Below are 23,348 nucleotides of genomic sequence, written 5' to 3'. Positions count from 1 at the left end.
CAGAACTCTGATATTGACATCTGGAAGTTCATTTTACACGGATTGATCTAAGATAGATCAAAGAAGTCTACTACATAGGGTAGGGAAGATGTTGTTGTTGTAGACATATTGCATGTATAGGTAGCGATCCTCGTCAAGCTCCTGTAGCTGAGCAAGCTCGTTTCGGCCCAAAAGACCGATCGCCACGGGAACAGGTTAGCCATTGGTTATTTAAAGGCGACGTTGCTTTGACTTTTGTTTGCATTAAGGAGAAGGGGTGACAAAATATAACTTTGCAGTGCGATTTAGAAAATTTTGGACTAGAGCGAGGCACTGCTACCAGCATAACTTTCTTGGATTAACAGAACTCTGATATTAGCATCTCGTGTAACAGCACGTAAGGATTAAAGCAAGAGGACAGAGTGGATCTGGGGAACTACATGAAAGATCCAGGGGTTGCAGGTGGCGATCCGCGCGATCATGGAATGCATAAGGGCATTAAGGTCTTCTCCGACAATAATACGATCCTCATCGTTTGGATGCCAGGCCACAGAGGAGTAGGGGGGACCAAAGGGCATACAGTAAACTTAGTGAATGCGAAGCCTATCGGGGCGACGCAGACCGGGTTAGAGGGTAGGTCTCAAGTGCTGTCAAACGGTCGGGAGGACCAATTAAACACTATGGGAATTCTAGATCGTGTGAAAATGCGGTTGTTATCAAGAAGAAGTGGAAAGGAGTTCAGTTTGGCTTTTAGAACGTGAGAAGTTAAGGCCATTACTAAGAAAAAGTAGAAAGTTTAGTATGGCTTTCATTACGGACCTCATAGGACTACTGGAGCACTTATGTAGAATAGGGGCGGCAACAGCGTGTGTAGGGTATGTGGGGAAGATGATGAGACGTTGGAACATGTCCGCCTTTCGCAGCTAACAGCATCCAGCATTTGCATAGGGATACTATACCAGAAATTTACTTACTAAGAGGCATAGAATGAAATGGAAAACGATTAAGAATTTTGTAAGCAGCCAGAAGTTATACAGAATTCTATACGGATGGTTCCAAACTAGACGACCAGGTGGGCTTTGGAGTGTACTCAACAAATCTAGAACTGGTCATATCGAAAAGGTTAACCGACCACTGCAGTTTGTATCAAGCGGATATCCATGCAATTAAGGAAGTGGTGGAATGGTTAAGATATAACGTCACTACGACGATTGGCATAAATATCTTATCAGACAGCCATTAAATCCCTGGAGAACGTATTTCTAAACACAAAAACCGCCCTCGACTGTCGCAGAACTCTCAACGAGATGGCTGAACAGTTCAAAATTCACCTGTTCTGGGTCACCGAAATATCCCAGTGAATTATTAAGCGGACAAGCTTGCTCGACTAGGGACAACCTTACATATTCTAGGAAACTGGAATCTGTGGGTATGCCTCTAGCGACATGTAAGCTAAGCTTTCAGGACCAGGCCCGAAGGCATTCCAAAACCATGTGGCCTATTCTAGACATGAAGAGGTCTACCGCTTTACCGTCACTGGCTTGTCATTTTTTCCGTCATGACCGGTCACTGTTTAATCGGAAAATATGCTGACAGACTGAAGGTTGCCAGTAACGACTTTTGCAGAAACTTTGAGGACATCGAAGAAGAAGAAACTATAGAACACCTTCTGTGTGTGTGTCCCGCACTGGCAGTCAGAAGGAGTTCCACTTTAGATTCTAATTTCTTTGAGAACCTGTCTGATTTAGCGGATGTGGACATTCGGAAGTTGTTGGGCTGTTTTAAAGCGAGCTGGATGGTTCAACCGTAGGAACTAGAGGACATCTTCCTTCTTCTGTTCCTGTGGTATCACAATGGACGAAAACGTCTTAGTAAGTCTGATGGCAGACCGCCACTTAAACATGACCAAGTCTAACCAAAGCAGCAAAGAATTCCTCATTTAGATCTCTTCGAGGTTACTTTTTGAATTCAGAGCGCACAACAAACCGATTACTGCCTTTGGTGTATGTCCATAGTAGCATGAGGTGCACTAGAACTTCTCTTCAAACTTGCCTAAGCTTATTTTAATTTTAAATTGTTTTTTTTTTATTCCTGTTTATTTTTTATTTTATGTTTTACCCTCCACCATAGGATGGGTGTGTACTAATTTCATCATTCTGTTTGTAACACATCGAAATATTCATCTCAGATCGAACAAAATACATATATTCTTGATCGTCTTGACATTCTAAGTAGGTTAAGCCATGTCCATTCGTCTGTCGAAAGCACGTCAACATTCGAAGGAATAAAGCTAGGCGCTTAAACTTTTGCACAAATACTTACTTTTAGTGTAGATCGGTTGGTATTGTGTAAATGGGCCATATCGGTCCATATATTAATATAGCTGCAATGTAAACCGGTTTTGGATCTTGACATCTTGAGCCTCTAGACAGCTCATCTGATTTGAGTGAAATTCTGTATTAAGTGTTTTGCTACAGCTTCCAACAACTGAGCATCTAGTGGGAGCAATTCTTATCAGATTTCGCTGAAATTTTTCGGTATCACTTTCAATAACTGTGCTAAGTATTGTTAAAATCGGTTTATAACCTGATTTAGCTGCCATATAAACTGAAATCTTGGGTCTTGACTTCTTGAGCCGCTAGTGAGCATAATTCTTATCCGATTTGGCTGCAATTTGGTATGAAGTGTTTTGTTACAGCTGTGCAGTTGTGCCAACAACTGTGCTAGGTATACCTTAAATCGGTCCATAACCTGATATAGCTGCCATATAAACCGATTTTGGATCTTGACTTCTTGAGCCTCTAGTAGGCACAATTCTTATCCGATTTGGCTGAAATTTTGTATAGTGTTTTGCTACCGTTGCCAACAACTGTGCTAAGTATACCTTAAATCGGCTCATAACCTGACATAACTGCCACATAAACCGATCTTGGATCTTGACTTCTTGAACCTCTAAACGGCGCAATTCTTTTTCGATTTGGCTGAAATTTGGCATGAAGTGTTATGCTATAGCTTTCAACAAGTATGATAAGTATGGTTTAAATCGATTCATAACCTGGTATAGCTGCCACATAAACCGATCTTGGAACTTTACTTCTTGAGCCTCTAGAGTGCGCAATTATTATCCGATTTGGCTGAAATTGTGTATTAGGTGTTTTGTTATGGCTTCAAACAACTGTGCTAAGTATGGTCTACATCGGTTCACAACCTGAAATAGCTACTATTTAAATCAATCTCCCGATTATACTTACAATTCTTATTCAATTTGGCTGAAATGTATCACAAAGACTTACTATGGTCTCCAATATCCAAACCAAGTATGGTCCGAATCGGTCCTTAACTTGATATAGCTTCAATAGCTTAGCAATTCTAATCCATTATCCTTGATTTGACAATAGAGAGATACCAGGCAAAGAACTTGACAAGTGCGACCTATGGTGGTCGATATAATATTTGGCCTGGCCCAATTTACACATTTTTTTTTATATTTTTATAATTTTTTGTTTGTTTTTATTTTATTTGTTTTTATATTATTTTTTATGTTATTTGTTTTTATGTTAATGTTTTTGTATAATTTTTTTATTTTACTTTTTTATTTTATTTAACTTTTTTATTTTATTTTTTTTATTTAATTTTTTTTTTATTTAATTTTTTTATTTAATTTTTTTTTATTTATTTTTTTTTATTTTATTTTTTATTTTTTTATTTTATATTATTTTATTTTATTTTTTTTTCTTTTTATTATTTTTATTTTTTTTATTTTAAATGTTTTTTTTATATTTTTTATTGTTTTTTTCTTAATTTTTTTATGTATTTTTTTAATTTTTTTATTTTTTTTTTATTTTTTTTTTATTTTTTTTTTATTTTTTTTTTAATTCTTTATCTTTTTTTTTTAATTTTTTATTTTTTATTTTTTTTTTAATTTTTTATTTTTTATTTTTTTTTTAATTTTTTTTCTTTTAATTTTTTTATTTTTTATTTTTTTTTAATTTTTTTTTTATATTTTTTATTTACTTATATATTTTTTATTCAAAATGTTTTTTTTTTTATTAATTGAAATTTTTTTATTTCTTTATATTTTTTTAATTCTTTATCTTTTTTTATTTGTTTATATTTTTTATATTTTTTTATATTTTTTTATATTTTTTTATATTTTTTTGTATTTTTTTATATTTTTTTATATTTTTTATATTTTTTACATATTTTTATTATTTTTTTTATTTTTTTATATTTACTAATATTTTTTATATTTTTTAATTTTTTTTTAATTTATCTTTTTTTTATATATATATTTTTATTATTTTTTTTATTATTTTTTTTTATTTTTTTATATATTTTTTTTATTTTTTTTATTTTTTTTATATTTTTTTATATTTTTTTATATATTTTATTTATTTTTTATTTATTTTTATATTATTTATTTTTTTTATAATTTTTTATTCTTTTTCATTTTTTATTCTTTTTTTCATTATTTTTTTTTATTTATTTTGTTTTTTATATATTTTTATTTTTTATTTTTTTTTATATATTATTATTTTTTATTTTTTTTTATTTTTTTATTTCTATATTTTTTGTTATATTTTTTGTTATATTTTTTTATTTATTTTTCATTGTATATTTATTTTTTTATATTTCATTATTTTAGTTATTTTTATTCCTTTGTATTTTATTATTATTTTTTATTCTTTTATATTTTTTATTTGTATCTTTTTTGGTTTTTATTATTTTTTTTATTATCATTTTTTATTATTTTTCTACTATGTTTTTTTTATTATTTATTTCTATTTTTTTTATAATTTTTGCTATGCTTTTATTTTTTTTTTACTTTTCAAATTTTTTAATTTAACTTTTAATTATGTTTTTTATTTAAAATTTTTTTTCAATATATTTTTTTAATTAAATATTGTTTACTTAAATTTTTTATTGTAATTATTTTATTTATTAAATTTTTTTAATCATTTTTTTTTTTATTTTTCAATTTTATTTTTTAGTTATATTTTAATTTTTTTTAATATTATTAATTCAATTCTACTTCTTAATTTTATTTTTGTTAGTTTTGTTTTCATATTATAATTTCAATTCTACTTGTTTTGATTTTATTTATTTAAATTATATTTTTTACGTTAATTTCTGATTTTATTTATAGTTTATAACTTTATTTTTAGTTTATTTGTTATTTATGTTTTTTTTTTGTTTTTAACTTCAATTTCAAATATATTAATTTTTTTATTAGGCCAGTTTAGTTTAGTAGGCCAGTCAGACGGACGGATGTAGTTCACGATGGTGTCGATGAGATAATAAAACTCAATTATCGAAACGCATCCACCAGTGGGGTGGCATGTGCCCTGTCTTGTCTGAGGAACTGGCAATTCATTTTCTTCAAGAGTCATTTCAAAAATCTCTCCTTTGGATGTTGCATTTGCTTGCTCATTAAGCTCGACTTGAAAAACAATAAAAAAAATTTTATTTTAATTAGTTATTAATTTTTATTTTTTTTTTGTATCCTTTCAGCGGGGCAAGGAAAACAGTTCAAGCAGTACCATTATAACAGATGCCATTAAAGAACGCTGTGAAATTGCCTTTGTGGCCATTCTAACATTTTGTGTCAACTACTTGGAAATCGAGACAAATGCTAGTCTTAAATGCCTCGATGGGGATGGCATTGGCAAGGATTATTTTTGCACCGTCCTCTACAACGATGAATCCCATACATTTGATCAGGTCATACAGACTCTGACGAAAATTGCTAAAGTTCAACACAAGGAAGCTACCGAAATCGTGGCCAGTATTGATCGAGAAGGACGCGCTGTGGTTAAATGTGATAGTTTCAACGAATGTGCTGCCCTCAAGGAGGCAATTGAGAAGCAGTCGGTGCCGCCCAATATGGCTATGCCAAATAGTAGGGCCAATCAATCGCTTCGCGTCAATGTGTTGCATATACGCGCTGTGGCCTGCCAGCAATTTGCGTTGCAGTTGCTGACATGGTTCCAAGAGTTTCTTGTGCGTCACAGTACTTTCCGCCAAATATTCGCCCGCATTGTTATGGACAAGAAGGCGCCCTATTGCATACGCCACATATTGGAATACGATGTGGCCTTGTGGAAGACCGCCCGTACTTGTTGGCACCGTTTGTTGATTTCCGGCATGCTCATGGAGTACGACAACAAAATGGCCTTGGCCCAAGAGTTCTCCAAAAACTATGCTACCATTGTGCAAGACTTCATAAGCGATGACCATGACCATTCGTATTCGATTGTGTCACTTAGTGTCCAACTTTTCACAGTGCCAAGTATAGCCCATTATTTGATAGCTCAAGAGGGTATCTTCTACAAGTTGTTGCACACCTTCTACCACAAGTCCATTGAGGATTATATGCAAAACAAGACATTGCACTTCTCCAAGAATGTCTCAACACTGAGCCATTTCAAGCGGGCCGCCTATATACTCTACGATTTACGCTACATACTTAGTTTTAAGCCCGACTTTTGGACCCAAGAACTGCGAGAAGGCTTCAATGAAGGCTGTAAGGCTCTACTGCGTGTCCTAAATGCCATGCAGGGCATGGAATCGGTGACGCGTCAAACGGGCCAGCACATGGACTATGAGCCCGAGTGGGAGTGTGCATTCAATTTGCACATAAAGTTGGCCAACACCATTTCGCTGGTGTTGGAATGGGCTGCCACAGACAAGGAGGTGTTGGAGAAACTCTGTGTCATGGTAATGCGTTATTTGATGCAGAATACCTTTATTATTGGCCAAGCCAAGAAGGAGCAGCGCACAGTGGAAAATCACATTGCTGAGTGTTTGATTTATGATGTCTCTTCCAAGCCGGTGTCCATACATTTACCCTTGTCCCGTTTCTTTGCGGGCATCTATTTGCATTTGGGCCAATACGGTTTGAACTTTGATATGATTAGCAGTTTGAAGCGAACACCCGAAGAGATAATGGAGCCCATTTTATGCACCCAGGTTATGATGGCCCAGGTGAGTGTTGAAGGCATCGCTTAAATTGGGTGTTGTATGAAATTTGGAAATTCTTTTCTACTCTCTTGTTAAGGTTCATTCTGGCATGTGGCGTCGTAATGGCTACTCCCTGCTGCATCAGTTGTATTTCTACCGCAATGTACGTTGCCGCACTGAAATGTTGGATCGTGATATTGTGGGCATGCAAATTGGCGCTTCGTTGATCGAAAGCAATGAGTATCTCATCCATTTGCTTAACAAATTCAATCTGATTGAGTGGATACAGCCAGACTATGAAGATTCCAATGTGGAACCAACCACCGATGATGATTTCATACGACAACTCTCGATGATTGATGAGTTCCTTGAACTATTGATTGTCATCATTGGTGAGCGTTTTATGCCCGGTGTAGCCCATGTCACCGAAGAGGATCGCACCAAGAAGGAAATTATGCAGTTGTTGTGCATTAAATCGTACTCGCATTCTGAACTGAATCGTGCTCTGCCCGATTCGAATAACGACACTGCCCTAGAGGATGTTATTGATTCGGTGGCTGTTTTCAAGAAACCCCAAAAGACCGATGCCAAGGGTGTTTATGAGTTGCGGGAGGAACTTTACGATGGCTTCAACATGTACTTCTACCACTACACCAAGGAGGATAAATCAAAGTCAGAAGAGACACAACGATTGCGTCGCAAGAACAAGGGTGAATTGGTGTGTTGTCCACCGCCGAAATTGCCAAAGCTTACGGATAGTTTTGTGTAAGTATATCTGTTTGGGCATTATCTTTACGTAGGAGGAGGATTGATTGATGTTCTTATGTGTGCGTTTTCTCCTTTTGTCTGTTTTCTTTGTAGGACAATTGCCAATTTGTTGCAATGTGATGTCATGATGCACCTTATGAAAACCATTTTGGAAAGAGCATTAGACTTGAAGAGGAAGAGTTTCCAAGAAAATCATTTGCAAAAGGTATGTGAAAATCAATATTTATTTGTTAGTCACAAACTCCAAGTAAGCTAGAACTTGTTTGCATGAGAGGGGCTTAATTATGCTTAATTATAAATTAAAAGTTAGTTAGCTACAAATAAGAGACCCCTGAGATGTCGCCAAACTCACTTGAAATTGTAACTTATGAACATTTGAAACTTTGATTGGCAAATGTTGGCCACTATAGGAGGATGAGAACAACATCAAACTGGTTGTTATTGTTATTGAAACTAGCTTTGCATGAGGAGGTGGCGATCCTTGTCAAGCTCGTTCCAATTGAACGATCGCCGTGGAAACATGATGTCCATTGATTACTTATAGGCGCCAATAACACGCTTTGTCATATCGAGCATCATAGGCACTCAGTATTTAAGAGCCGGTGCCGCCCGGACTCTCACTGAGACTCTCCAATTGATACCGCTGATTGTCCGCCACTGCTAATTGCAGTTATGGAGCATTCCACTATCAGCAACCTGTGGACGCCCTTGGTAGCTCGCAGATAAGCTTATCGCGATAACGAAGAACAACACACAGATGGGTGTTTAAAGTTCCATCCTGTGTGGTGTTCATAGTTGTGCGGTGACGGGACATGAAACTGGTCTCAGTTGAATATGTCTTTGTCGGTTTAAAGGTTCTTCATTAAAAAAGATGTGAAAAAAACGAATTTTAAAAATTGGCACCATAACTCGCTGTAACATAAGGTTGGTACTCTAGCCGCTTTCAAACGTCTTTAGAGAGTACCCATGATGTTGCAGTTGTATATATATATATATATATATATTGTTTGTTTGTTTGTTTGTTTGTTTATTGATACCAGACATCACAAGATAAAAATCTTATAAGTGACGATGCCGGTTTAAGGAATGGATTACATCGAATATGTGTTAAGAAAAATATAAATAAAAAAGTAATTATATTATAAAATTTATCATAAGAGAATTTTTTTAGGAATTATACTTTAAATATAGTGTTTGAAAATTGTTTTCTTGAAAAGAGTAGCATTACTTATGGTTTGGATGTTGGATGGCAAATTGTTCCAAAGACGAATACTGTTGATTAAAAATTGTTTTTCAGAGTTTGAGGTTCGGAAGCGTGGTAGAATGATTTTTAGTCCTCTGCCAGATCGAGCAAAATGGAGATGATCATAAAGATATTTTGGCTGCTTAAGATAGATTATTTTTTGCAGTAAAATAACGCATTTCGCTTTGAGGAGGTTTTCGAAACTAATGTCGAATATTTTGTGGGCGAATTGAGAAATTCGGTCTCTCCTTTTCTTATTAAATATGTAGCGAGCAATGTTATTGTAGCTTACTTTTAGTTTGTTGAAGTCTCTCGAATCACAATTTGCGAAAATTTCACATCCATAAAGTAGAGTAGGTATAAGGTAAGATTTCGCTAAAAGCATACGTACTTGAAAAGGTGTAGAAGTCCGCACAGACCACAAACTTCGCAGCATTCCTTGAACTTTACCAACAGCTTTGTTTATATGATTAGTCCAAGTCAGTTTGGAATTGAATATTACACCAAGGTTGCAGGATGTATCAACAGTTTCTATTACCGAGTTGTTCAAAGTAGCTCTTACAAGAGGAATCTGGGTGGTTGATCGTTTTAAAATTTTCATCAGTTTAGTTTTTGACGGATTTAGACAGAGACTATTTTTACTCGCCCAGTTCTGGATTTCATTCAGATCGCAATTAATATTATTTATACATGATTGTACGCAATTTGGTTTAGCGCTGGAGAAAAGCTGAACATCGTCAGCGTACATTTGCACATTACAATGCATTGGAATATCAGGTAGATCATTTATGTATACAGAAAAAAGTAAGGGACCAAGGATAGAGCCCTGCGGAACACCTCTAGGTACATCAAGTGCCGCAGATGTTGTATCACCGACATTGACGGATTGACGGCGTCCGGTAATGTATGATGAAATCAGTTTACAGGCCGGTTTGGAGAAAAAGAAAAGTCTGTCAAGCTTCGAGATAAGAATATCATGGTTCACTGTGTCAAAGGCTTTACTGTGGTCCAGTAAAACCAGAAATGATACCATATTATTATCCATATTTTGTCTCAATTCTTCCACAACGTCAATTAATACAGTAGAGCAGTTTCTTTTTGTTCGAAAACCAGATTGTCTATCATTCAAAAGACCTCTGAAACTCAGGAAGGCATCTATTTGAGTATTTATAATACGTTCCAAAGCTTTAGAGAAAAACGGCAGGATAGCAATCGGACGGAACTCTGAATTCTGTTTGGGTATCGGTATAATTTTTGCCAATTTCCAGTCTGTTGGGAACGTTGACTTTGTAAGAATGTTGTTATAAATGTGTGTAACAAATGGAAGTATTTTCGGCAGTACCAATTTGGCAAATCTAGGATGTATGCCATCAAATCCCATTGCGTCAGACTTTATGGTTGCAAAACTTTGTAAGACTTCTTCGGGACTAACACATCTAAACGAGAATGTGTCTTCAATCTGTGCTGTAGAAATATTAGAATAAGTGTTTGTGCCAGGGTCCACAGTATTTATTTTCAAAAAGTTTTCATTTATCTCATCTAGGTCAGAGATAGAAAGACAATCAGTGTTGGTATTGGATTTCGATCCAATTCCGATGTTCCTTATTTCTTTCCATTTTCGCTTACTATCAATTGCATTTTCGAATTTCCTTTTATAGTACTGCTTTTTGGACTCGTTAGTCTTTTTGAGCACATCTCTTCTAGCGGATTTAAACGTGTCATACAGTGTAGGCAGTCTATAACGTTTCCATCTTTTATATGCCAAATTTCGAACGCTGATCAAGTGCTTGATTTCAGGAGTAAACCATGGCTGTTGTTTTCTGTTAGTATAATATATATATATATATAGATATATATATATATATATATATATATATATATATATATATATATATATATATATATATATATATATATATATATATATATATATATATATATTTTTATATATATATATATATATATATATATATATATATATATATATATATATATATATATATATATATATATATATATATATATCTATATATATATATATATATATATATATATATATATATATATCTCTATATATATATATATATATATATATATATATTTTTATATATATATATATATATATATATATATATATATCTATATATATATATATATATATATATATATTTTATATATATATATATCTATATATATATATATATATATATCTATATATATATATATATATATATATATATATATATATATATATATATATATATCTATATATATATATATATCTATATATATATATATATATATATATATATATATATTTTTATATATATATATATCTATATATATATATATCTATATATATATATATATTCAGTATCTGAGGGAATCCTTGGTATCCAAGCATGTGCCATTGATCGAAAAGGAATATCTTCCTTCTTGACTAAATATAGTGCTGCACCTGGCCAGATCTCACCAATCTTGTTTAGTGCACAACGATACATTGAGCGTTGATCCCCGAAGGCAATTAGTCTGTATCGGCCTCGATACCAGCCTTCATTCTCACAAACTAGAGGAGACCCAGGAAATTCCGCAAGAACGTCGGAGTATACTGATGACAGTTTATGGAATTTTCCACTCCAATTATTCCTATGTATGCAGCCTCGTTCTTCACCTTTGTCGACAACTGCCATCATCAAACTCTCCCTAGTGACATTTGCCAAGTTTCTTGGACCCATCTTACTATTCCTTTAGGCATGGGATGACCTCCAGGTGACCGCAGCTTTTTGGCTGACTGCGGTGCAGTTTCCGAATCTAGACGTGTAGTCTTTGGAGTATCCTGTGCAGCGAATACCCGAGCACAATATAGGGAATCTCTCTCCCTATTAGTGATCATTCGCAACAAGCCTCTCAATAAACCTGAAAGCGATGTGCCTTTTATTATTCCAACTTGCCGGGGGAAGACCGACGACCTAGGCAAATTATAGGCATGCGAAGACAGAATAGGTTCGGCCTTGTCCTTAAGACTCGAACCAAGTGTCTCCGTCAAAAGCCCCTGCTGACCAGTCGTCTGTCGGCTAGTGGAGCCTGGAGCTGCCGCTCCACCAGTCGAGGTTTCAGTAGCAGAAAACATGCTGCGGCCTAATACCACAACCGCAGCTGTTGGGTCTTTTGAGTCCATTCTAAGCGTACTCCCGGGCTTTTAAGTAATTCAAGCAAACCACTATCGTAGCTCAATCCGATGGCAGCTGGTTGTACGTACCGGATTGACCCTAAGGAGTTCTTCATCGGCAAGGGCTGCCGCCTCAGTGTTTAACACACTGCTTCAACAACAACAACTATCGTAGCTATTCTTAAGTGACTTAAATTTTTCTTCCAAAAATAATGACCTACTGCGAGTTACAGAAAAATTCTTGCGGATCAAAATTACTAAAAACGTCCGCTCCCCTCAAAGGTTCAAACAAGAATTTCAGCTAATTACGCCCCCTTGAGACCCAAGAAGAAAGCGGGAGATCGATTTATATGGGAGCTATATCTGAGGTAGATACGAACCGATTTAGACCATATATAATGTGTTTGTTAGAGGTCACGAAAGATCGGTTTATATGGGAGCTATATAAGGTTTATAGCATAAAATTTCATAAGAATTACGCCCTCTTGAGGCTACAGAATAAAAATGTGGAGATCGGTTTATATGGGAGCTATATCTAAACATGGACCGATATAGCCCATTTACAATCCCAACAGACCTACACTTATAGGAAGTATGTGAGGAAAATTTGAAGCGCCCAGCTGCACGCCTTCGACACACAGGACAGACGGACGGACATTATTAGATCGACTTAAAGTGTCAAGACGGTCAAATAGATATATATAAATATATATATAAATATATCTATATATATATCTATATATATATATATATATATATATATATATATATATATATATATATATATATATATATATATATATATATATATATATATATATATATATATATATATATATATATATATATATATATATATATATATATATATATATATATATATATGTAAAATGGATACTTTCGGGACTATTTTTCTGTATAATGTATGTTTCGAGGACATTTGTATACTTTGGGGACTGTCCCCAAAATTTCCGTCTATATTATGGATGTTTTGAGGACACCGATACATTGGGGACACTTTTTGCTTTACGATTTTATGACTTTTTCTAGATTCTCCATAATTTTTATCACTAAAATAAAACTTATTTTTCATATATACTCTTGTTCTCTATAAAAAATAAGTCGTTTTTTAAGTTTATTTTTGCTCATCGTGTTGCCAGAATGGTTTCGTGTAAAACAGTAACCTACAAAATCAACCCTGTTGTTTCAATGTTACCACCTCAGGGTGGTAATTCAGAGTATTGCCGCAATGTCGCCAAAATCACTCAGATTTAATATTGGATTAGTTCGTGTACTCGCCGCAATTAAAACAGAGCGCTGTAATGAATTCGGCTATTTTAGTGCCACATCTACTTTTTACGTGGGTACATTTTTTTGGGCTCATTGTAACTATAACATAGAAAGCAGCATCGCTCTGTATATAAAATTCATAGTGTGTTTGCTCGTCTGTTTGTTTGAAACTCGAAAACGACCAAACCAATGGTTGTGAAATTTCCACAGATTGTGTAAAATGGTCTGGAAGGAATAATAGGCTATATAAATTTTTGATATCGAGGTCGGGTCGGAGCCTTCCCCTTACCCTGAAAATAACCACCAAAATTAAAAGTGGATCGATTGTAACAATATTGGACTCAAATTAACGGTATTTCGGAGTAGAAAATAAAACATATTAAAATTTCAAGCATATACACTGATCGAGGCAACAAACAGTGGGATAGAACCGAAAAAAACTAGTAGGAAATATGACATATGAGAACGGATAGAGATACCTATTTGAATTTTAAAGACCAAAAATAAAATCTGCTCGAAAGTTTTTTTTGGAGAAACCCATAATACCAATTTTGGTCAGAGATAGTTTCCAAATCGGTATTTTTTAGTAAATTTTCTGTGAAGGTTACAAATATGGTCAAGCCAATTCGCATGGGACTCGCCCCTCCACAAAAACCTTGAACGAACATATAGACCGATCGAGGCAACATACAGCGGGATAGAACCGAAAAAAACTAGTAGAAAACATGCCCTATGAAAACAGATAGAGATAACTATTTTAATTTTGAAATGGTCAAGGCCCTACGTAGTGTAAGCGTTTCGCCGCAAGACCCTTAAGTTGGTCACCTCGGAATTAGAAAAATTGTTCCGGCTGCCAAATCATCATTTGTGGTCCGACTTCTAAAATTCATTTTTTGCTGAATAGAAAAAAAAACAAATAAAGATATCTTAATAATTCTGTTTGATATTTGCAGATGTAAGTGTATTTAAAAGACCAAAATTAAATTTTGCCTGTAAGTTTTTACAGAGCTAAGATAGTTTCCAAATCGGCATTTTTTTAGAAAATTTTCTGTAGAGTCTACATATATGGTTTGGTGCAAAAAATTGTTTGCATGGGTTCAGGGGACATATGAAGTAAAACAAGTAAAAAGGCGTTAAGTTCGGCCGGGCCGAACTTTCGATACCCACCACCTCGGCTATATATGTAAACCACCTTTCATCAAAATTCGGTGAAAATTGCATACCTTATGCCCCATAGCAGCTATATCAATATATATTCCGATTTGGAGCTGATAAATACTAATAAGTAAAAGTTATTGTTCAATTGTATTGTATATAACAAAATATTGGTCTTTTTAGAAGTTATATATAAAAATGAACCGATCTGAACTATATACGACACGGATGTCGAAAAGCATAACATAAGTCAGTGTGTCAAATTTCAGTGCAATCGGATTAAACATGCGCCTTTTATGGGGCCAAGGCTTTAAATCGAGAGATCGGTCTATATGACAGCTATATGCAAATCTTGATCGATCTAGACCAAATTGCAGAAATATGTGGAGGGGCTTAACTTAACTCTTTGTCCCAAATTTCGGCAACATCGGACAATAAATGCGCTTTTTATGGCCCCAAAACCTAAAACCGAGAGATCGGTCTATATGGCAGCTATATCCAAATCTGGACCGATCTAAGCCAAATTGACGAAGGACGTTGAAGGGTCTAACACAATTCACTGTCCCAAATTTCAGCAAAATCGAATCATAAATGTGGCTTTTAGGCCTAAGACCCTAAATTGGAGGATCGGTCTATATGGCAGTCATATCCAAATCTGAACCGATCTGAGCCATATTAACGGAGGATATCGAAGGGCGTAAGACAACGTACTGTTCCAAATTTCAGCAAAATCGGATAATAAATGTGGCTTTTATGCGCCTATGACCCTAAATCGGAGGATCGGTCTATATGGCAGCTATATCCAAATCTGAACTGATCTGAGCCATATTGATGGAGGATATCGAAGAGCCTAAGACAACTCACTGCCCCAAATTTCAGCAAAATCGGATAATAAATGAAGTTTTTATGGGCCTATGACCCTAAATCGGAGGATCGGTCTATATTGCAGCTATATCCAAATCTGGACCGATCTGAGCCAAATTGACGGAGGATATCGAAGGGACTAACACAACTCACTGTCCCAAACTTCAGCAAAATCGGATAATATATGTGGCTTTTATTGACCTAAGACCCTAAATCGGCGGATCGGTCTATATGGGGGCTATATCAAGATATAGTCCGATATAGTCCGATTAACCTGCTTATGGACAAAAAAAAGAATCCGTGCAAAGTTTAAGCTCAATATCTCTGTTTTTGAAGACTGTAGCGTGATTACAACAGACAGACGGGCGGACATGGCTAGATCGTCTTAGATTTTTAAGCTGATCAAGAATATATATACTTTATGGGGTCGGAAATGGATATTTCGATGTGTTGCAAACGGAATGACAAAATGAATATACCCCCATCCGTCGGTGGTGGGTATATAAATATTTGAGCTAATGGGAATCTAGGCTTTGCATTTTGAGATCTCGAGGGGGTTTCCAATTGTTTAATAAATAAATGGCCTATCCTAAAGTAACTTAAGCACCCGTTTAGGTTGACAAAGCTTGTTCAAATTTTACTTGAAAATTATCCATACTATTTCCTCGTTACAAAAAAATATATTGGTATTTAAGCTATTTTTTCAATTAAGAATAAATAATGAAAATACTTTGTTGGCCAAAAATGCAAAAAACACTTTTTGCGCATTCTGTGATTTTTAAGCTGTATAACTTTTAACTGAATTATCGCATGTGGACACTTTCTGCAGCAAGTCATTTTAATGTTACTACCTCAGAGTTGATTTTTGCACTAGTTCAGAGTATCGCCACAATGTTGCCAAAGTCATACAGATTTAATATCGGATTAGTTCATGTACTCGCCGCATATAAACCAGAGCGCTATAACGAATTCAGCTATTTTAGTACCACGACATCTACTCTTTAACGCGGGTCAATTTTTTTGGGCCCATTATAACTATAACATAGAAAGAAACATCTCTCTATATACAAAAGTCATAGTGTGTTTATTTGTCCGTTTTTTTTTGAGATTTGAAAACGACTGAACCGATTTTCCTTAATTTTCCGCATACATACATTTTTAATATCGCTACATACATTATTAATATCGGAAGCGGGTCGGAACCTTGCCCCAAAAATAATTACCCTAAATTAAAAGTGGATCGATTGTAACAATATTGGACTCAAATTAACGGTATTTGGGAGTATATGAAATTATATGAAATTTTGAAGCTAATTCGCATAGGGCTGGCCCCACTATAAAACCCCCGACGGACGTGTAGACCGATCGAGACATCAACACAGTAGAAAATATGCCATATGAGAACAGATTCAGATAACTATTTGAATTTTGTAATGGTTAGAGCTGAAGTGATATCTAGATAATCTTCAAAATTTCAAGGCCCTAAGTTGTCCAAGCGTTTCAAATCATTGTGACCCGTCAAATGTCATTAGTGGCCAGATTTCAAAAATTGTTTTTGCTTGATAGGGCTCAAAAATTCTAAATAAAAATCAAATAGAGATATCTTAATAGTTCTTTTTGGATATTGCGGATAAAAGTGTATTTAAAAGACCAAAAATAAATTCTGCACGAAACTTTTTACAGAGATCCACAACCATACCCATACCCATTTCGTGCAAAAATAGTTTCCAAATCGGTATTTTTTAGTAAATTTTCAGTGGAGGCTATAAATATGGTTTGGTTCAAAAAATTTTGTGCATGAGTTTAGGAGACATATGAAGTAAAATATATTAGTCCTGTGGGGGACTTAACTTTATATTGTGAGAACTCGCGGGGTTTTTCTAATTGTTTTGATAAAAACTTGCCTATTTTGAGGCATATATAGCACCAGTTTAGGTTGACATATTTTGTTCAAGTTTCACTTAAAACGTATCTACAATATGCTTTTTTAATAAAGACTAATTAATGAAAATACCTTTTTTTGACCAAAAAAATCGCAAAAAATCACATTCTTTGATTTTAATTTTAAATCCACCAGTTCAAATCATGCATCAAAATGAAAATAAAGCTAACAAGTAAAAGCGTGCTAAGTTCGGCCGGGCCGAATCTTATATACCTTCCATTATGGATTGCATTTGTAGAGTTTTTTTTTCCCGGCATCTCTTCTTAGGCAAAACAGGATATAAGAAAAGATTTGCTCTGCTATTAGAACGATATCAAGACATGGTCCGGTTTGGACCACAATTAAATTATATGTTGGAGACCTGTGTAAAATGTCAGCCAATTCGAATAAGAATTGCACCCTTTGGGGCCTCAAGAAGTAAAATAGAGAGATCGATTTATATGGGAGCTGTATCGGGCTATAGACCGATTCAGACCATAATAAACACGTACGTTGATGGTCATGAGAGAATCCGTCGTACAAAATTTCAGGCAAATCGGATAATAATCGCGACCTCTAGAGGCTCAAGAAGTCAAGATCCCCAGATTTGAACCATACTTGGCACAGTTGTTGGATATCATGACAAAACACGTCGTGCGAAATTTCATTCCAATCGGATAAGAATTGCGCACTCTAGAGGCTCAAGGAGTCAAGACCCAAGATCGGTTTATATGGCAGCTATATCAGGTTATGAACCGATTTGAACCATACTTGGCACAGTTGTTGGATATCATAACAAAACACGTCGTGCCAAAATTCATTCAAATCGGATAAGAATTGCGCCCTCTAGAGGCTCAAGAAGTCAAGACCCAAGATCGGTTTATATGACAGCTATATCAAAACATGGACCGATATGGCCCATTTACAATAGCAACCGACCTACACTAATAAGAAGTATTTGTGCAAAATTTCAAGCGGCTAGCTTTACTCCTTCGGAAGTTAGCGTGTTTTCGACAGACAGACGGACAGGACGGACATGGCTAGATCGACATAAAATGTCACGACGATCAAGAATATTTATGCTTTATGGGGTCTCAGACGAATATTTCGAGTAGTTACAAACAGAATGACGAAATTAGTATACCCCCATCTTATAGTGGAGGGTATAAAAATCGTTCAAGTTACTCTAAACAACACAAATATGGCTTGTATGTAGAAACGTTCTGAGTAGGTATAACCTCAAAAATGTCAAGCTTTACGATAGAGCTGTCAGTTGGGAGATTACACCTGAAATATAAAAGACAACCCTCGTATGCAACAAGTGATGGGAACGTGGTCTGAAGAAAGGGCGTTTGAGTGAGTCTCTAGATGAGATATTGTTGGAATAGAATTCTGGGCGAATCGTGTAGTATTTGGAGGATAATAAACATGTATATAGGACTGATTTTGATATTTATAAAGTACGTTCCCAGCGGTGTTATTCATTACACAATTCCAGCTTGTATGTTGTGCGTTAAAGTCGCCAAAAATTAAAACATCAGTCTTTTTGCTATTTAACTTTATTAAGTCATCTTTAATGTGGGGTATAAGCAGATGTTATTATAACATTGTTCCCATTAATTAAATGTTTCTTTAGCCAAAAAATTGTGCTCGACAGCTTTTCTAATTCCAATGAACACAAAGCCACCATGAGTTCACCGATTTTGTAGCCTTCTATCTTGAATTTATGATGAGGTTTGAGAAATGTTTCATTTAAGAGAAAAACATATGATTTTGTTGTAAAAAGCAAAATTCAGCTACTTAATTGCTGAATTTTGTCGTTATGCCTTGGCAATTCCAGTGTATAACATGAATCTGATTTATGTTGAATAAAATAAAAGTTGAATAAAATAAAAGTAAAAGTATAAAGCATGACGCAACATCATTCCTAAAACTCTGAATTTATCATACCTATTCTGCACTGTTGTAGGCGATCAATAGCTTCAAAGTAAATATCATCATAACAAATTCATCATCGTTAAGTCGTCTACATCGTCTACTTGACTGCCTTGACTTGTAACGTTAGAGTATAGGTTGCAATTGCCAAATGGTTGAGTACTAAAATTTCTAGCTGATTGACGGCTAGCTGTTTGAACATATGGGGTTCTTAACCCACTAAATTTGAACCACGCTTTGTTCTAGATTAACATGTTGGATTATCAACAGCTGATCGAGAAGACAAACCTTTGTTTTTGTAACCAGCTTGAGGGAAATCATCTTGTTCTATGTAATATTCATACACACATCGTGTACCACAGGAAATTTTGTTCGTAACTCGATTACGCATTTGCATGTAATCTTTTCTACATGGACATTTTGGATCATCAGCATTATGGTTCACATTATTTAGGTTTCTCTTGGAACAGTTAAAATATTTGTATACAACAGGACCATCGCGTTGAGTCTGATTTAAAGTACAAACTGGGAGATCATGGTTACCGGCTCATGCAGGACAGACAGCTGTTCGGTGACAATTCCTAGAGCCATGACCAAACATTGCACATTTCGCAAATTGTGTGGGACCTTTGTTATTTTTAATTGGGCCACTTCACAACGATTCCATAGAAAAATCTAATTGTGCGAATTTTCTTTTTTGGAATTTGATGACGGCCGAATTCAATCATATATATCTCGTCGTCTTGAAATTGCTTTTGTTCCGATAGATTTTTTTTTGGAGCTAGTACTGCGACCCCAACTAAGGATTATTTTAGAAAAGATCATAGTTTGGCCAAAAAAAATTGGTGGAAACTTATCTCTTTTTATAGTAATTTCACAATCTCTTTACTTGCTGATTCCATATCTTCTATATCGAGCGCTTGATATCGATTGGCCGAATCGAGAACTGTAGCATTTCTTAGATATTTGAAAGGCGTTCGTTGGAAATAAACGCAACTCTACGTTTATTATTTCTTAGAAATACCATAATTTAATATTTTAAGGAAAACATTTTTAGCGCAGAAAAATTAACATGTGGTATCAGCTGATTACCAGAAAGGACTGTGATATTTTCATTTAAAATTCAGATGTTCCATTTGAATTTCAGTATCCCTCACTTTGAAGTGTAATTAAGAAAATACCAATTGAAATTTAGAATTCCGTTTGTAATTCAGAAATTTCATTTAAAATTTTGAAATTTCATTTCAAATTCAGAAATTTCATTTGAAATTCAGAAATTTCATTTGAAAATCAGAAATTTCATTTGAAATTCAGAAATTTCATTTGAAATTCAGAAATTTCATTTGAAATTCAGAAATTTCATTTGAAATTCAGAAATTTCATCGGAAATTCAGAAAATTCTTTTGAAATATAAAATATTTAATTTGAAATTCAGATACTTTATTTGAATTTCACAAAATGTCAATAAAAAATTCCGAATCTTTCAATTGAAATTTAGAATATTTCAATCGAAATTCAGGCTATGCCACTTTCAAGAGTAATTCAAAAACTAACAATTGAAATTCAGAAATTAAATTTATAATTCAGAAATTTTATTTTAAATTTTATTTTGTAGTTCAGAAATATTGGAATATTCCAATTGAAATTCAGAGTACTTCAATTGCGATTCAGACTACTCCACTTTCAAGTATAATTCAGAAAATACCATTTGAAATTGAGAAATTGCGTTTATAATGCGGAAATTTCATTTAAAATTCATATATTCTATTTGAAATTCAGATATTCCATTTGAAATTCAAACCACTCCACTTTCAAGTGTAATTCAGATATTCCAAGTACCAATAGCAATTCAGAAATTCCATTGTTAATTCAGAAATTTTATTTGAAATTCACATATTATATTTCAAAATTAAAAATTTCATTTCATATTCAGAAAGTCCATATAAAATTCGGAGTATTTCAATTAAAATTCAGATACTCCATCCGACATTCGGATATTCCATGTAAAGTTCAGATTTTATTTTTAATTCAGAATATGTTTTTTTGAAATTCAGAATATTTCAGTTGAATTTCAGAATATTTGAATTAAAATTAAAAATATTTCAACATAAATTCAGCTTACACAACTTTGAAGTGTAATTCACAAAATATCAATTGAAATTCAGAAACTCTATTTCTTATTCAGAAAATTAATTTCAAATTCAGATATTTTATTTGAAACTCAGAAATTCTATGTGATGTTCAGACACTCCATTTCAAATTCAGAATATTTATTATTATAAGGGGCTATGTTTTAAAAGCTGTGGGAAAGTTTTTTTAAAAAAAGTTCAGAAAAAATGCATTAAATCTTTACTTGGGTCGTTAGAACGGTCCATATAATTTATTTCATGCAAACCTTGACCGTGGCTGCGCCTCAAATGGTTCATCCGCTTAATCTAATTTTGGCATACTCTTTCCAACATTTCGGCCGGTATCTCACGAATAAATGATTTAATGTTGTCTTAAAATGCGTAAATTGAAGCGGGCCTGTCTGTATAGACATGAGCTTCAATACGGCCACACAAAAAAAGTCTAGAGGCGTTAAATCGCACGATATAGGCGGCCAATTGACCGGTCCCGAACGTGAAATAAAGTCCTCACCTAACTTGCCTCTCAATAAGTCCATTGTTACGTGTGCACCGTCTTGTTGAATGGCACCGTCTTGTTGAAACCATGTGTCATGCAAGTCAAGCTCTTGTTTTTGGGCAAAAAATTTTAGATATCGTCTCACGGTAGAGCTCACTATTCACATGTACGTTGCGATTCGCATCATCTTTGAAGAAGTACGATCCAATGATGCCACCAGCCCATAAACCGCACCAAATTGTGACTTTTTCTGGATGCATCGGTAGCTCTTGCAATGCTTCTGGCTGATCTTCACTCCAAAATCGACAATTCTGCTTATGAACTTTTTTAACAGATAACTTTTTTTGATAATAAAATTAAATAATTTGCAAGCGTTGTTTGTTTGCAAGACGATTCATGGTTAAATTGTAGACCAATCTGAAGATGTTTGACAGTGAAAAAAAACACGAAATGTGCGTGAGCAGTGAAAACCAGTGTTGTCGAAAAGATAATAGCTAAAAAATCACCATTTATTATATGAACGATTGAATTTCAGATATTTTGAGTTTCAAAATATATTAATTGAAATACAGATATTCCATTTGATATTCTATTCCAGATATTATATTTTATAATTTCAATTAAGATTGCGATATTTTTTTTAAATTCAGAATGTGTTTATTAAAACTCAGACATTCCATTTGAAATTTCAATTAGAATCCAGAATATTTCAATTGAAATTCAGACTCCATAAAATACCAATTGAAATTGAGAAATTCAATCTGTAATTCAGAAAGTTCATTTGAAGTTCAGAAATTCCGTATGATATCCATACAGTCCTTTTGAAATTCTGAATAATTCATTTAAAATTCAGATACTTCTTTTGAAATTCAGAATATTTCAATTCAAAGGTAGATACTTTATTTGAAATTCAGAATATTTTATCTAAAATTCAGAATATTTCAGGTCAAATTCAAAATATTTTAATTCAGACTGGGGTAACTTTCAAATGTAATTCAGATTAAACCAATTGAAATTGATAAATTCCGCTTAAATTAAGAATTTCATTTAAAATTCAGGTAGTAAATTTGAATTTCGGAAATTCCGTATGATATTCAGATATTTTATTTGAAATTCAGATACCTTATTTGAAGATCAGATATTTTATTTGCATTTCATAAATTCCATTTGAAATACTAAAATTTTTCAATTGAAAATCAAATATTCCATTCGAAGTTATTCAGAAGATTCCAATTGGAATTCCGACTACACAAATTTTAAAAGTATTTCAGAAAATACCAATTTAAAAATTAGAAATTCCATGTGGTGTTCAGACACCCCATGTGAAATTCATATATTTTATTCGAAATTCAGATATTGTATTTGAAATTCAGATATTTTATTTGAAATTCAGAAATTTATTTGAATTTCAGAATATGTAAAATGCAATTTAGATATTC

General features: G+C 33.8%; 1 protein-coding gene across 6 annotated transcripts in view; it reads left to right on the top strand.

The window, feature by feature from the left end:
- The window catches only part of LOC106082887 (E3 ubiquitin-protein ligase UBR1), a 110,281-nt gene that overhangs the window by 65,500 nt on the left and 21,433 nt on the right, over positions 1 to 23,348 (top strand). For all 6 annotated transcript variants that reach the window (XM_059368235.1, XM_013245628.2, XM_013245626.2 and 3 more), the window contains 3 exons: positions 5,491 to 6,963; positions 7,037 to 7,704; positions 7,801 to 7,912. In XM_059368235.1, the coding sequence (XP_059224218.1) occupies positions 5,491 to 6,963; positions 7,037 to 7,704; positions 7,801 to 7,912 (2,253 nt within the window). The remainder of the gene's footprint in view (positions 1 to 5,490; positions 6,964 to 7,036; positions 7,705 to 7,800; positions 7,913 to 23,348) is intronic.

This window comes from Stomoxys calcitrans, chromosome 4, assembly GCF_963082655.1.
Source record: "Stomoxys calcitrans chromosome 4, idStoCalc2.1, whole genome shotgun sequence".
Lineage (NCBI taxonomy): Eukaryota > Metazoa > Arthropoda > Insecta > Diptera > Muscidae > Stomoxys > Stomoxys calcitrans.
This window is presented reverse-complemented; position numbering and strand designations above follow the sequence as displayed.